General features: G+C 43.3%; 1 protein-coding gene across 1 annotated transcript in view; it reads right to left on the bottom strand.

The window, feature by feature from the left end:
• The window catches only part of RBM42 (RNA binding motif protein 42), a 918806-nt gene that overhangs the window by 99367 nt on the left and 805274 nt on the right, over positions 1-14165 (bottom strand). The window contains exon 7 of the mRNA XM_044084450.1: positions 8082-8199. Within this exon, the coding sequence (XP_043940385.1) occupies positions 8082-8199 (118 nt within the window). The remainder of the gene's footprint in view (positions 1-8081; positions 8200-14165) is intronic.

Raw genomic sequence — 14165 nt, 5'->3', positions numbered from 1 at the left:
AGAGCTAACAGAGACCACTGAAATGCAAGAGTCCACTGGAGAATCCGCATGTGAAGGAGTGCCAAGGGTAATAGGTTGATCGTGGCCGTCATAGACCCCAATGCCCTCAGTACTGTTTCTGCTGTCGGAATTTGGGCTTGAAGGACATACAAAACATGTAACTTCAAACTGTGTATCCTGTCTAGGGTGAGGAAAACTTTCATTTGGATAGTGTCCAACCGAGCGCCAATGAAGTCTAGGATCTGAACACGGGCCACTGACGACTTGTTGAGATTGACGGTGATGCCCTGTCTTTTTGCTAGTAAAAGGAAATAATCCCTGGCTTGGCAAAGTAGATGCTTGAAAGGGGCAGTGAAGAGCCAATCATCCAAGTACGGGAAGACCTGAATGCCCTGAAATCTCAGGTGAGCCGCTACTACTGCCATCACCTTGGTGAAAACCCTGGGGGCTGTGGTGAGACCAAAGGGAAGGGCTATGAACTGATAATTATTGGCTCCCAGCCAGAAGTGAAGAAACCTCCGACAGCATCTGTCCATCTTGATATGATGGAATGCATCCTGGAAGTTTATTGAGCAAATCCAATCGTTGGCCTGCAGGGTAGGGCAGGATGGGCTGAAGAGTGACCATACAGAATTTCACCTTGGCTACTGACAGATTCAAGGTGGATAGATCCAGAATGGGTCTTAGGTCCCCTGTTTTCTTTGGCACTAAAAAGAACCTGGAATAAATGAATGATCTGGATTGGCCTAGGGGGACGGGATGGTTGACTTGTTTTCTTAGCAGCTTGTCTATCTCCAGAGCTGCTTCCTCCCTTTGCGCAGGTGGAACGTCTGAGAGGTGATTCAGTGGGAGAGGTGGTTTGATGAACAGGATGGAATAACCTCCGGATATAATTTGCAACACCCAATGATCAGCTGTTACGGACTCCCATGCCGCTGGGTGTAGCGATAGACGACCTTCTGACTGCCTCCAGAGATGAGCAGTGGGCAGCCCTTCAGGACTGCTGTGCAGGTCTGTCCGAGAACGGTTCTCGAGACCTGAAGTTTCTTGGACCGCCTCTGCCTCTAGGACAGCGTCTATCGTAACCGTAACCCCCTCTGCCTCTGGGGGAAGATGAGTATGGAGTGTCCCGGGAAACTGTCTTGAGACTTCCAGAACCACATCTTTGTTGTCCCTCGCTGATTCCTAGAAAAGGATCTTTGAGGGGAGGAGAAGTGAATCCCAGCAGCAGACAGTGTCTTCCTGTCCTTCTCACTCTGGACCAAAGTCTCTCGAACTGACTTCCCAAACAGGGAAGAACCGTCTTATCGGGCATTTGCAAACAACGCCTTAAAGGTTTCCAAGAATTGACAAAGTCGGAGCCAGGAGTGGTGCCTGATGGCAATGCCAGTACCAGCCATCCTGGCGGCTCCCTGCATGGCATGGGAGAGAAGACGCATGGACGTAGTAGCTACTGCCTTAAGAGTGGCCACCCAAGCGGAAAACGTCGTCTTGCCCTCTGCCGACATAGACTCTGGTGTCGACTCAGAGATTTTCTTGACTAAGTTCAATGCAGCTGAATTACGTGTGCCATGTAATTCAGTGCTCAATGGAAAAAGGTCATTGAAGCATACACCCGCTTCCTGAAACGGTCCATCTCCCTTGACTCTCAGTCAGGAGGATAGACCACAGAGTTCTTTTGCGCAAGCTCTTTCTTCATGGCGGCTGCCACAACCATGGTATCCACCGGGGACCCCTTATTCCAACAAGTCCTGTCTGAAGGGGGGGGGGGGGCTAAGGATTTTATCAGGGCACCTGGGGATAGGCTCCACAGTGTCCGGTTTCTTCCACGCCTGAGATGTTATTAGGTCCACTAAAGGATCTGCTGGAGGGGACACCCAGGAAGTAGATGGGCTTGTGCTGAATGCCTCGAGGAACACTGACTCGTCTGAGGTCGGTTTTTGGGCAGACCACCCCCCCTTTGGCATAAGAGTTCCATGATGTCTCCAAAGGAGACATCCTCAGGGGTGATCGGGGGGAACCTTCCCCTTCCTCCAAATCAGTGTCTTAGGTGAGGAATTCCAATGGGGGGGTTGAAGTACCTCCATTTACACATCCATTTGTGGGGAACCTCCTTAGTGGGACTCTCTGGGTATGACTCGCAAAGGTCCTGCTGCTCCCTCAGGGGAGCTTCCTGAGGCAAAATGGACACAGGCTGTCCCTGAAAGGATGAGATGGTAGGGACCATACCCAAAGCAGAGGGAGTTGGGACAGAGTCTGAGGACGAGATGGTCAAGGGTTTCGACGGCACCAACAGATCCCTCTCCATCATATCAAAGGCTGTAGGAGAACAGATATCCTGAGAAGTACTAGCAGGAGCCGTTCCCCTCTGACCAGACAGCGGAGTCAGAGCCAAGACTCCAGGAGCCGAGATGCCGAAGGGAATACTGCACTCTGACACACTCGGAGCCGACAGCAACCCCTCGGATTCGACCCAGTCGGATCAGACATGCTCAAGGCAATGGCCGGTGTTGAGGTACAAGGCACTGCCTGCGCCAACCCCTCAACCACCAGGGTCCTCGGATCCAGGGGCTTCGAAACCACAGGTCAGATCGGAGAAGGAGTGATTGGCGTGAAAAAAGGCTGCGAGCTCCCCCCTGCATGAGGGAGAGGGGGCAGGCAAGACTCGTATCTGAATTTGGGTGTGGATAAACGTGCTCATCATCTTGTCCATCTTCACTTAACTAAGGCTCCAGGTGGAGCAGAAGGACGAGGCCACAGACACTGGTCTGGAATGCCGGTGAGGGGAAGCCCTGATAGGCGACTGGCTCTGGGATTCCTCCGACTCCAGGGAGAACCTAGGGGAATGGAGCCGGAATGATCCAGGCCTGGTTTCAGGTCTAACTTTAGGTGGCGGGCCGGCCAGGGCCGAGCGGTCAGGGGACTGCTGCCTTGGCCTGTCTTTCCTAGACTTCTCCCCTTCCCCGGTCCTCTTGGCGGGAGTTTGAGTCCCAGAGGCTGGGGAAGAGGAAGAAGTTGAGCTGCTGCTCCTGACGAGGGGGGCATAGGGGCTACAGTCCCCGAGGAGGGAAGTAGTCCCTTCAGGATAAGTTTATCCCTCCTGTCCTTCAGTGGTCTGGGATTAAACCCAGCACAGATAGGACAGGAGGTTTGCAGGTGAGCCGCCAGGCACACCACACACAGAGTGTGGCCATCAGCTGGGGAGAGCATATGGCCACACTCTGTGCACTTTTTGAAACCTGATTTAGGGGCTTCAGCCATGCACTAAACAGACCCAGACACACACTCCCTCACACTAAGAAGAAAGAACAGAAAAGGAAAAAGGGAAACTTTTTTTTTAACCGACTGCACGGGAAGGATAGATTAGACAGAAAAGTGAGAAAAGAAGTCAAGAAAGACAGCAAAATCTCAAAAATCATTCACAAAACCCCACGACTAGCCTAGAACTCAGACCACAATGTTTGCTTTTTCAGTGTCAAACGAGATCTGAAGGGAGACAGGGGGCATTACTGGTAAGAGGACGAGCTTGGAGCTCAGATCAGATGCTGGATATGCGGCCAGTTGAAGACCAAATGAAGTCAACTATTTCAGATTACCTGTAAACAATGCCACCAAACTAGGACCTAGTCTTACCTAAATATCAGAACCTCAGAAACCACACAAAGGCACAAGTTTGTTATGATAAAAAGAACAAGTTCTCCATAAACCAGACCATACACAGAAAAAAACCCAAACGATTTTGGTAAAATTTAAACACCCTCCTGAAACCAGACAGAAAACCTACCCCAAATCCTTCCCATCTGAAACCAGTAAGGACACTGCAGACAAATTCAGCAAACACTTCATATCCAGCACTCTTGCTTAACTCGTACAACAATCTATCTACCCCACCTGACCATAGCTCCATACACTAACTGAACCTAAAAACCATCCAGACATATACCATCAAAATACACATTAAAAAACTGAAACCCACAACAACAGTTCATGAGTAAAACACAAAAGGAGTGCCAAAGAATCCAAAAGCCACGTAGACCTTAACGCAGGTTTATTGAGCACAATAAAAAGAGCGTTTTCGCCACTACTATCGAGCAGCTTCTTCAGAGGAACAGGAACCAAAAGCAGTCACAGGCTTTCTGGTCCTATTTAAATATTAAAAACAATTAAGCATCAATTACATTCATTAAAATGGATAAATTAATTACATCACTTCCTATATACAAGTAGTCAAACTTTTAAAAGGGAATTTCATGGAAACAACCTAACATGTCATAATCCCCTTCAGTTGTACAACAACAGTTCATGGTAACCTGCCATCCAAATACTTCAGTACAGCCGCTGACACAATCTGCTACCCTGAATCTATCCTAATTAACAGACTCATTATAGAAAAATACATCCCAGCCCTACTGAAAACTTCCTTCATAATCCCATTACATAAAGATGATACATTCACTGAGTTGTCCAACTATCACCCTGCAGCAATCTTTCCTCCCCTCTCCACAGTACATGGAAATAAATACATCAGTAACTCCTAGCCTACCTTCAAGATAACCAATTCTTTTCTCCTACCCAACATAGCTTTCAACTCCACCACAGTGCCAAAACTGCCTGTCACATTTCCTAGACACAACATCCTAATCAAAGTAAAAACTCAGAAAATTTTGTTCGATTCCACTTTTTGCCTGGACTTTTCAAAAGCCGTTAACATGGTCTCCGACCAACTACTCCTCTAAAGACTAGATCTTATAGGCTTTACAACTCCATCTAGCTGGTTCACCAGCTACCTAAATAATCGCAACCAGTCTGTAAAATGAAACAACTCCCACTCCACATTCTTTCCAATCACTGCAGGAGTCACCCAAGGCTCCATAGTTGGGCCAGAACTTTTCAGTATCTTTATTAATGACAAACACAAGGAATCAAAACTAGCCACCGTAATACAACATGCTGACAAATCACCTTTAGTTTGCTTAGCCCCAAATCTTCCCACCTTAGAGACAACACACAGGAAGCCTTTCACCACTACAACAAAACTGGCTAAATAAATTTAAATTGCTCTTAAATCCCACAAAAGAAAACTAATCCTATTCCTCTCTTCAAATACCCCAAAAATTGAAAATGCCACCAACACGAAATTACTGGGCGCTACCACTAAGTTGAAATTTGATCTGCACATTGACATTGCAGTAAAAAATACACACTGCAACTAGGCTAGGCTCTCTTTACATCTGCTAAGTGATCGAAGTAAAAAATAGCTGAGACCTCCATTCTCCTTCCTACACTCCTATACGCTTTAACAAAATTCATAAATCACAACTCTTACACCAAATACAAACTAGGAAGCACCTACAACAAAATGAACACATTCACCTGCAGCCTCCCAAACCACTCTCATCACTGAACAGTGCTCAACACCCTCAACTGGGCTGAACTTCCTCAACACATCAACCTCTCCCAGCTACTCACAGCACACAAGATACATCAAACACAAACACCCTCAATGTCAAATCTCATCCAATGCCATATACCAAATAGAACCCAAAGATCCTCAGAACTTTAAACTAACTTTTGCTAACACATCTAATTATTACAGTGACTTTCTATTCTCTGTCCCAATCTCTAAGGCATGAAACAAGCTTCCAAACCACATCAGGCTTTTAAACAACCTGCAACAGATTGAATCAACCCAAAAATATCACCTGGCAACTAATAAACTAAGCAACTGTATCACACAATTTGATAAGCAACTGTATTACACAGTTTGAAGTATGCAATCCTAACTTTGCCCACCATGGATACTTTACAACTGTATTAATACAGTATTTTTAAGGCTACTTACAATATCTTGAAAACATGTACTTCCTTAATCTGATATGCTTTCTAAATAATATTTATGTTTGCTTTAAAATATTTTGTATATAATGTTTGTTGCCAGTTTTTTTTCTTTTGAATTGCTAAAAAATATATTTCTACACTTGTTTTGCAGTTTTGCTTCCTGAGTCTCTTCTGAAAATGGGCATTTAAGTTTCCAGACGAACTTTCCAAGTAACAAAGGCATGCATACAAATAAATACTAGTCTGCAGGTATGACATCCTTTCAACAGATGTGACAGTTGCTCTCAAAAAGATTTTCAAAAACAACCACTTCAAATCACATTTAGCTGTGGTCTCAAAGGGTGGTACAGTCAAGCTTTTTAATCACCAAATAAAATTCCAGAGGGAAGCAATGCCCCTTATTTGTAGTTTAAGCTAAAAAAAAACAAAAAAACAAAAAAAAAAAAACACAAGAACATGCATGTTTGATGGGTACTGCTCTAGCCAGTGAAAATTATTCCAACCCAAATCAAAGTTAGAAACTACAGCAATACACATTCTAATAGCAATACACACAACAGACAAATTAAATCAATTGCTTTCAAACTTTGAACAAGCTCTCATCGCACAGAAGAGAACCACTTCTGATCTGCTGCCAGAAACAATTTTATTTTCCTATGTGAATATTATTTGTGGAAAAATACTTCTGAACAATACCATCAGGAAGATGAAAGATAATGGGGGTTACTACAGTTCTACTAACCATGTATGATGAAGAAAGGACTTCAAGCTGGTAGACAGTTTGTCAGGTTTGAATGAATCAGAAGTGATTTATGAGTCAGCCTTACAGTACTAAATGCTGTCTTAGCTACAGTAGCACAATTAAAACTATGTCCATGTTGACCTGATTCACCATTAAGTGCACACACTGGAAATACACAAAGGATACCTGTTCCCCAAGGCACTGAAAGCATGTCACAGTGCAAGTGTGTGCCAAATGGGATTAAGGACCAAAATATTGAAATCCCAAAATACTGAGCTTTAGTACTGGAAGAAGAAGCAAACATTTTCCAGAAGTGGGAGTCACAGAGGTGAGCAGTAGAAACTAGGAGTCTAACCATATCCATGCAGGTAAAATAGACATCTGCTTTATATGTCTAAGCACAGATTAAAAGATGGGGTGACTATGATGTCTGTTTGATCCTCAAAGCACATTTTTTTGAAATGGAGTTCAAATATCATCAGTTCTGTTGTACTGATGTGAAGAAGTTTTTCTCAGTTAAGACCAAATACCACATGGTAACAGAGAAAATGTGTTTTTAATCTCTCATGGGATCTGCCGGCTAAGATGAATCAGGAATAACCTAATATGTGAAAAAAGATAAGAGACAAGATAACTACCATTTGTACATCCTTCAGTAAACAAAGTTCTTATTGCTATGTCCCAGGAGAGGTGTCAAACTAATACCAAAGGCTCTGTGCATTTTAAAACAGAAGACAGATAACCCAACCACTCTTGGGACCTACTGCTAGTATGAAAGTGAGAGAGAGATTTAATGCTGAAAACGAAGAACAGCATATTTCTACAGGTCTCTGGAAAGCCAAATTTGTGTTGTCATATTCTGAGAGACCTGTCACCACAACAGGTTTCACTTGCAATATAATTTAGAGCAATGTAAAAACAGCTGCTGCAACATTCCATAGAATTTACAGAATTTTTCCTGTTGACACCAAGGAAGAGTTCTAAGATAAACACAATCAGAACTGAAGACTGTCCTACTGAAAAAAAGAGATTCAAATGGAGTCAAATCTAACTCCACTCCACTTCAGAAACTCAGAAATGGAAAACTACTGCTAACCATTTTATAAAGAACATAAAGAGCTTTGATAAGACTCCTAGCTTTACTGTGTGCATATTGAAAAGGGGTTGACCAGATACCAGTCATCAAGGTAAGGAAATATGTGGGACAACAATCTGCACAGAAAAGTACCAGCTACTACAAAACTCTACACAATACCCTAGGAGCCAATGAGAGAAACAGTGTGTGAACTTACAACAAGAAAAGACAGCTACCTGACTTACCAAATCTTTTAAGGGTATGGCATATGTACAAGCACCTCACACGTAACAGGCACGAATACAGTAGGGTACACAGAATACAAACAGCACTTACTCCATTACAGGAGGGTATATGACAGGTGGATATTATCCCATTCATGTTCTGGGAATCTACTAAAAAACAAAACAAGTAACATTAACTCACCAGAATCCCATTCAAGCAAACTAGGGTCTTCCCATGTTGTTCCAGCTGCTGTGCGGATACAGCGTTTTGCTTTCTCCTGTTTACTCTTCTTTTTGTCATCTGTGGCCCCTTCAGCACCCTTAGGAAAGAAAAACAAGCCAGTTTTAATGTCCTCATTACTAAATCAGCTTTTAACTCCTCATTGGCTCAAACAGCACCAACAGCTTCCTTATATGTTCTCTCAACTTATTTAATCAAACACACCAATAACAACCATTGCCTGTGCTTCCCTGTTTGGCCTCTTGATGTATCTAGTGTCGCTGCCTAAATGAATTGATTTTTTTTTTATTTAATATCCCCCACCCACCTGCTGACCATCTCACCTCCCCCTACTGGGCATCCATTTGTTCCTCAATGATGGGAAATCCCAGGAGATGACTAGAAGAATCAGGAGTTCCTTGGACATTAACTGGAATCTGGGATTAGAAGATGGTGATGAACAGGAAGGCCAGTAACATTGAAATTAGTGAATAAACATGACATCATAAAGCATCAATGACATTTGTGAAATATGGTTTTGTAAGAAAAAGGGAAATGGCTGTACTTTTATTCACTTAAACTTATGAAGGACTTGAAAAGCGTATACTCCACTTCATGTCACTAATGTCTGAAAGGATACTAAGGAGAAGGGAAAAAAGTAACTATTAAGTAAAACAATTTTTATTATTAACAGTACTTCCATAAAACATTTCATAACAAATTGCCTATTGCATAGTAATACTTTTTCAGTTACTGTTGCATGTGGTGAAGACACTAAAGTAAGCAAGTGCCTTTTTTCTTCTTTTTTAGTTTTAAGAAGTGTAGGCATTACAACGGAAGAATAAAAGAAAGGCTGGACAAAAACATGTTTAAATTAATATGCTTTAATCTTAGGCTGTTGAGATGCAGGATGGGGTGTAAAAGTGCACAGATTACAATATATGTACAGTTGATTATGTTTTCTCTTACTTTTGCATAGGGGAATGCTTGGATTAAGGACATTGGCTTAATCTAATAAGATTTTGGTGTAAGCAAGTACATAAAAGGACACTGAATGTAATGAAAAGTTTTCTTTTTGGAAATAAATGTTTAGTCTGAAATGGAGCTGAGGGCAGATGTACAATGTATTCTTAAATTTCTATTGAGACAAGTTGCAATAAAACCAGACCACTTTAAGGCTAAAAGTTAACGCTTTCTGAAAACATACAATTATTTTTCACATGGAAGGGAATAAAGATGACCTAAGAACAGACATCAATTAGTTAAGTAGAAGCACAGGCTGTAACATGCATCTTAACATGGATAAAGTACAGTTTTGTACCTACCATAAATGTAGATGTTCGAAGATCCACATTGCTGCAGTCCTTACTTATGGGTAGTCCGCTGTCCTCGGTTGGCCCAAATACCAAAGTATTAGGCTGACGTCGGTCATGGACGCCTAGATCTGACATCAGAGCGTCAGGGTATAAAGGCGCATGATCGACGTCATATCCTCAGTCTTTTCTTGCCCCAGATGTCAGAAGGCCAAACCAGAAAGGCCACAGCCAAAAACAGAATACCTCCCAAAAACATGCCCAACAACAACCATCACCTAAAGCATAGCACCAAGTCAAACTACAGTGGGGAAGGAGGGAGGGTAAATTGGACTGCAGCAATGTGGATCTTCGAACATCTACATTTATGGTAGGTACAAAACTGTACTATGTTCTTCATCTCACATTGCTGCAGTCCTTACTTATGGGTAGAATCCCAAAGCAACGGGAAAGGGAGGATGGTAAAATCATAAAGCATTAGGGGCCGCTAAAATGCCCTGTAAAATTGCAGTGGCAAATCCAGCCCTAGACTTAGAATAAAGAGGAAGGTGGTAATGTTTAGAAAAGGTATGCACTGAACTCCAAGAAGCTGCCTCCAAAATGTCTTTTGTAGCTACCCCTTAGAAAGGCCGTAGAAGTAGCAGTAGCCCTAGCGGAATGAGGCCTGATTCCAGCAGGAATCTCCTTACCATGATGGGAATAACAGAAAGAAATACAAAACCCAATCCATTTAGAAATAGTTTGTTTTGAAACAGGTTTACCCTGTGAACCCAAAGCAAAAGAAACAAACAATTGCTGAGACTGTCTGAACTCCTTGGTTCTGCTCAAATAATAACGCAACTGCCTGTGAATATCCAAAGTATGCAAAAGTTTCTCCCCTTTATTTTGGGGGTTTGCATAAAAAGTAGGCAAATGAATAGTTTGATTTAAGGCCACACTAGAAACCACTTTAGGCATAAAGGAAGGATTAGTACGCAAAGATACCCTATCCTTATGAAAAATCAGGAAAGGCTCCACTGCCATGAGGGCCTGTAATTCAGAAACCCTTCTTGCAGAGGTAATGGCCAACAAAAAAGCAGTTTTCCATGACAAATACTTTAACTCGGCAGTAGCTGCAGGCTCATAAGGTTGTAGAGTAAGTTTTTTCAACACAAAATTGAGATCCCAAGCAGGAGTAGGAGCTCTACGTGGGGGTCTTATATTCTTTGCCCCTCTAAGAAATTGCTTAAACCAAGGATGAGAGAATAAAGGAGGGTCACAATCATAGTGAGCAGAAATGGCTGCAGCATGAACCTTTATTGAGGAGAAAGACAAACCCTTGTCCAATAGCTCAGTAAGATATTGAAGAGCAACACTTAAATCAGGTTTGGAGACATCAAGGTTCTTTCCTTTGCTCCAAATAAAAAATCTCCTCCATTTATCCGCGTAAACTTTCCTGGTACTAGGCCTCCTGGCCTCCAAAATAACATTCAAAACTTGTTGTGGAAGCTGAGACCTTCCAGAGTCTAAAACAAAATATGCCAGGCTGTTAGATGCGGAGACTGAATCTTGACATTGAGGAAGTGACTGTCCTCTTGTGACAAAAGGTGCGGAATCAAAGGCAGAGGCCATGGAGGTTCTCGTACTAAACTCCTCAGTAGTGGGTACCAGTGTTGACGAGGCCAATCCGGTGCTATCAAAATCATGGTTGGCTTGTCTTGTCTGGCCTTCAAAAGTACCTTGGGAAGAAGAGGCAGAGGTGGAAAGGCATATACATGCAGATTGTTCCAACTGAATGATAGAGCGTCCACCTTCCAAGCTGTGTGATGAAACATTTTTGTGCAAAACTTTGGCAACTGGTAATTTAGTGGAGAAGCGAACAGATCTATGTCTGGAGTTCCCCATAACACTGTCAACTGTTGAAATACATGAGGATCCAATTTCCACTCGTGAGGATCCACTATTTGTCTGCTCAATACATCTGCTAAGGAGTTCTGTGCTCCTGGTAGAAACCTTGCTTGAAGATTGAGGTGTAGATTGAGAGCAGTTTCCCACAGAATCATCGCTTGCCTGCAAAGAGGGTAAGAATGGGTTCCCCTGCTTGTTGATGTACCACATGACAGTAGTGTTGTCTGTTTGAATCAACACCTGCCCTGGGTGAAGTAAATCTTTGAAAGCCATCAATGCAAACTGGACTGCTAACATTTCCTTCAAGTTGATATGCAAATGTTGGAGTTTGACAGGCCACGTGTTTTGCACCCATTTTCCATTGAGGTGTGCTCCCCAAGCCTTGTCCGAGGTATCTGTCGTTAGAATCTGACTCGCCTCTGGCCGGGTCACAGAGAGTCCCTTGTTTAGGTGACATTCCTGAGCCCACCACAAAAACTCCTTCTGAATGCAAGGTATTATCTGAATGACAGTGTCTAGATCTTGGCAGTGCTGTGTCCACACATTTTTGAGATACCATTGAAGCTTCCTCATATGCAATTTGGCATTGGGTAGCACCAGAATACAAGATGCCATGAACCCCAAGGCTTGAAGGACTGTCTTTGCAGTCAGCATGGACCGTAGAGACATTTGCTGGAAATAAAGAGAAAGGCTTCTTTGTTTGTCCGGGGTCAAAAAGGCCATCTGGGAAGCTGTATTCAGTCTCACACCCAGAAAGCACATGTCCTGAGAGGGTATTAGACTGGACTTTGTTTCGTTCACAGAATACCCTAGGCATCTTAACACTGCCATCACATACTGTAGATGATGAAGAAGTTCGTCCTTTTCTTGTGCAATAATCAGGCAGTCGTCCAAATAAGGATAAATCTGTATTCCTCTTAGTCTGAAAAATGCTATCACTGGAGCCAGAACCTTTGTGAACACTCTGGGCTGAGTAGATAAGCCAAAGTAGAATGCAGAGAACTGATAATGTAAATTTCCAGCCAAACGCAGGTACCTCCTGCAACTGGGCCTGATAGGAACATGAAGGTAAGCCTCTTTGAGATCCAGAGTAACCATCCAGTGATCTTTTCCCAACAGAGGTAAAAGTTGTTGTAAAGTCAGCATCTTGAACTTTGGAATGTCCAGGTAAGTGATGAGGATAGATAAATCTAAAATTGGTCTCCACGTGTTCCCTTTCTTTGGAACTAGAAACAGGCGAGAATAAAATCCTAGGCCCACTTCTGACAGAGGAACTGGCTGTATAGCTCCTATTTGAAGAAGTAAAGAAATTTGTCTGTGAGCCTCTATCCTTTGCCGAGGAGGGACGTCTGGCATGCCTTTGAAAGGAGGCATGGTGTGGAAATAGAACTTGTAACCTCGGTTTATAATGTCCAATACCCATTTGTCCTGGGTGACTAAATGCCAATTTTGCTTGAAAAGAGCCAACTTTCCTCCCAAAGGAGCTGCCCGGCAAGAAGAATCTGGCAGCTGAAAATGCAGGTCATTGGGCCTGTTTACGAAAGGACTGGCCCCTGCCCTCACCAGCAGATTGAGCAGGCGAACTCCATTGTCTCGGCCTGAAGGTACTCTGAGCTCTGCCCCTACCAAGCCTAGATCTACCCCTAGACTGAGAATCAGAAGTAGGGTACATCCACCCCTTAGTAGGCCAATTTCTACTAAACTTTGGAGGTTGTACCTGCAAAAAATCTTTAACAGTCTGCATAGACTTAGCCTTGTCTTCCATTTTCTTTAAGACTGACTCCACAGGAGGACCAAACAAAACTTCAGACTGTAAAGGGGCATCCAGAATTCTAGACTTAACATGCTCAGACAAATTCTGATCCTTAAGCCAGGCGTGCCTACGAATAACTGAACTAGTGGCAGCCACCCTAGAAGAAGCCTGTAAAGCATCAAAACCACATTGCAAAGAGTGCTTACCCACCTGTTCAGAAACATGCACTAAATCCTGCAATTCTTTACAGGCTATGCCCTCTGCCAAAGCATCCACTTTAGATCTTAGCTGAGAAAGGAGGAAATTCTGATACTTCAACATATGAAACTGGCAGTTCAAGCTCTCATTGCTAAAGTAGAAGAGGTATACACCTTCTTACCCCATCTATCCAAAGCTCTAGCTTCCTTATCCAGAGGAACCGGATTCTTAACAACAGAGGCTCTAACACCCTTAGGCCCCTGACTAATAGTTTCTGGGTCCACCCTAGGACTCTTATACAGATATTTATGAGCCTCAGGCACCCTGTAATACCTGTCCGGTCTGTGGTAAAAACAAGAACTCCCTAAGCCTCTTCCGTGAATCAGAGTAATCCTGTTCCTCCCACTTAAAATGCTCCCTCATGGAATGCAGAGTTTCTGAAAATGAAAAATCCTCTGGAGGAGAAGCAGAAGGAGTGGAATCCTCTGCATCAGAATCAGAATAAGGAGGAAATCTTGAATGTCTTCAGCAGAAGACTCTGAATCATCTGAGGCCTGCTCCAAACTTTCCAACTCTGGCTCCATCCTGGGCCTCTTATCAGGAGGGGGCATAGAACCTCTAATTAAAGTAATGAAATCCTCTGCCATTTTAAGCATGTGCTTTTTAGGCACAGACCCTGAAGAACCAGAACTGACACCAGAGGAAGGCAAAACAGACCTGCCCTTAGAAGGAGCCTTAGAAACAGTAGCAGAAGGCCTAACCACCTTAGGCATAGAAGGGAGAATAGTAACCTGAGAGGCCCCTTCAGCCTGACCTGCCTCCTGAGAGGCCACATCTTGTAAAATCAAAGTTTCCCCCTGGGACTCAACAGAAACTTCAGCCGGATCCACCTGTTCAGCTGTAGCTTCTAAAGGT

This window comes from Protopterus annectens, chromosome 9.part0, assembly GCF_019279795.1.
Source record: "Protopterus annectens isolate FY-2018-M chromosome 9.part0, PAN1.0, whole genome shotgun sequence".
NCBI classification, from domain to species: domain Eukaryota; kingdom Metazoa; phylum Chordata; order Ceratodontiformes; family Protopteridae; genus Protopterus; species Protopterus annectens.
This window is presented reverse-complemented; position numbering and strand designations above follow the sequence as displayed.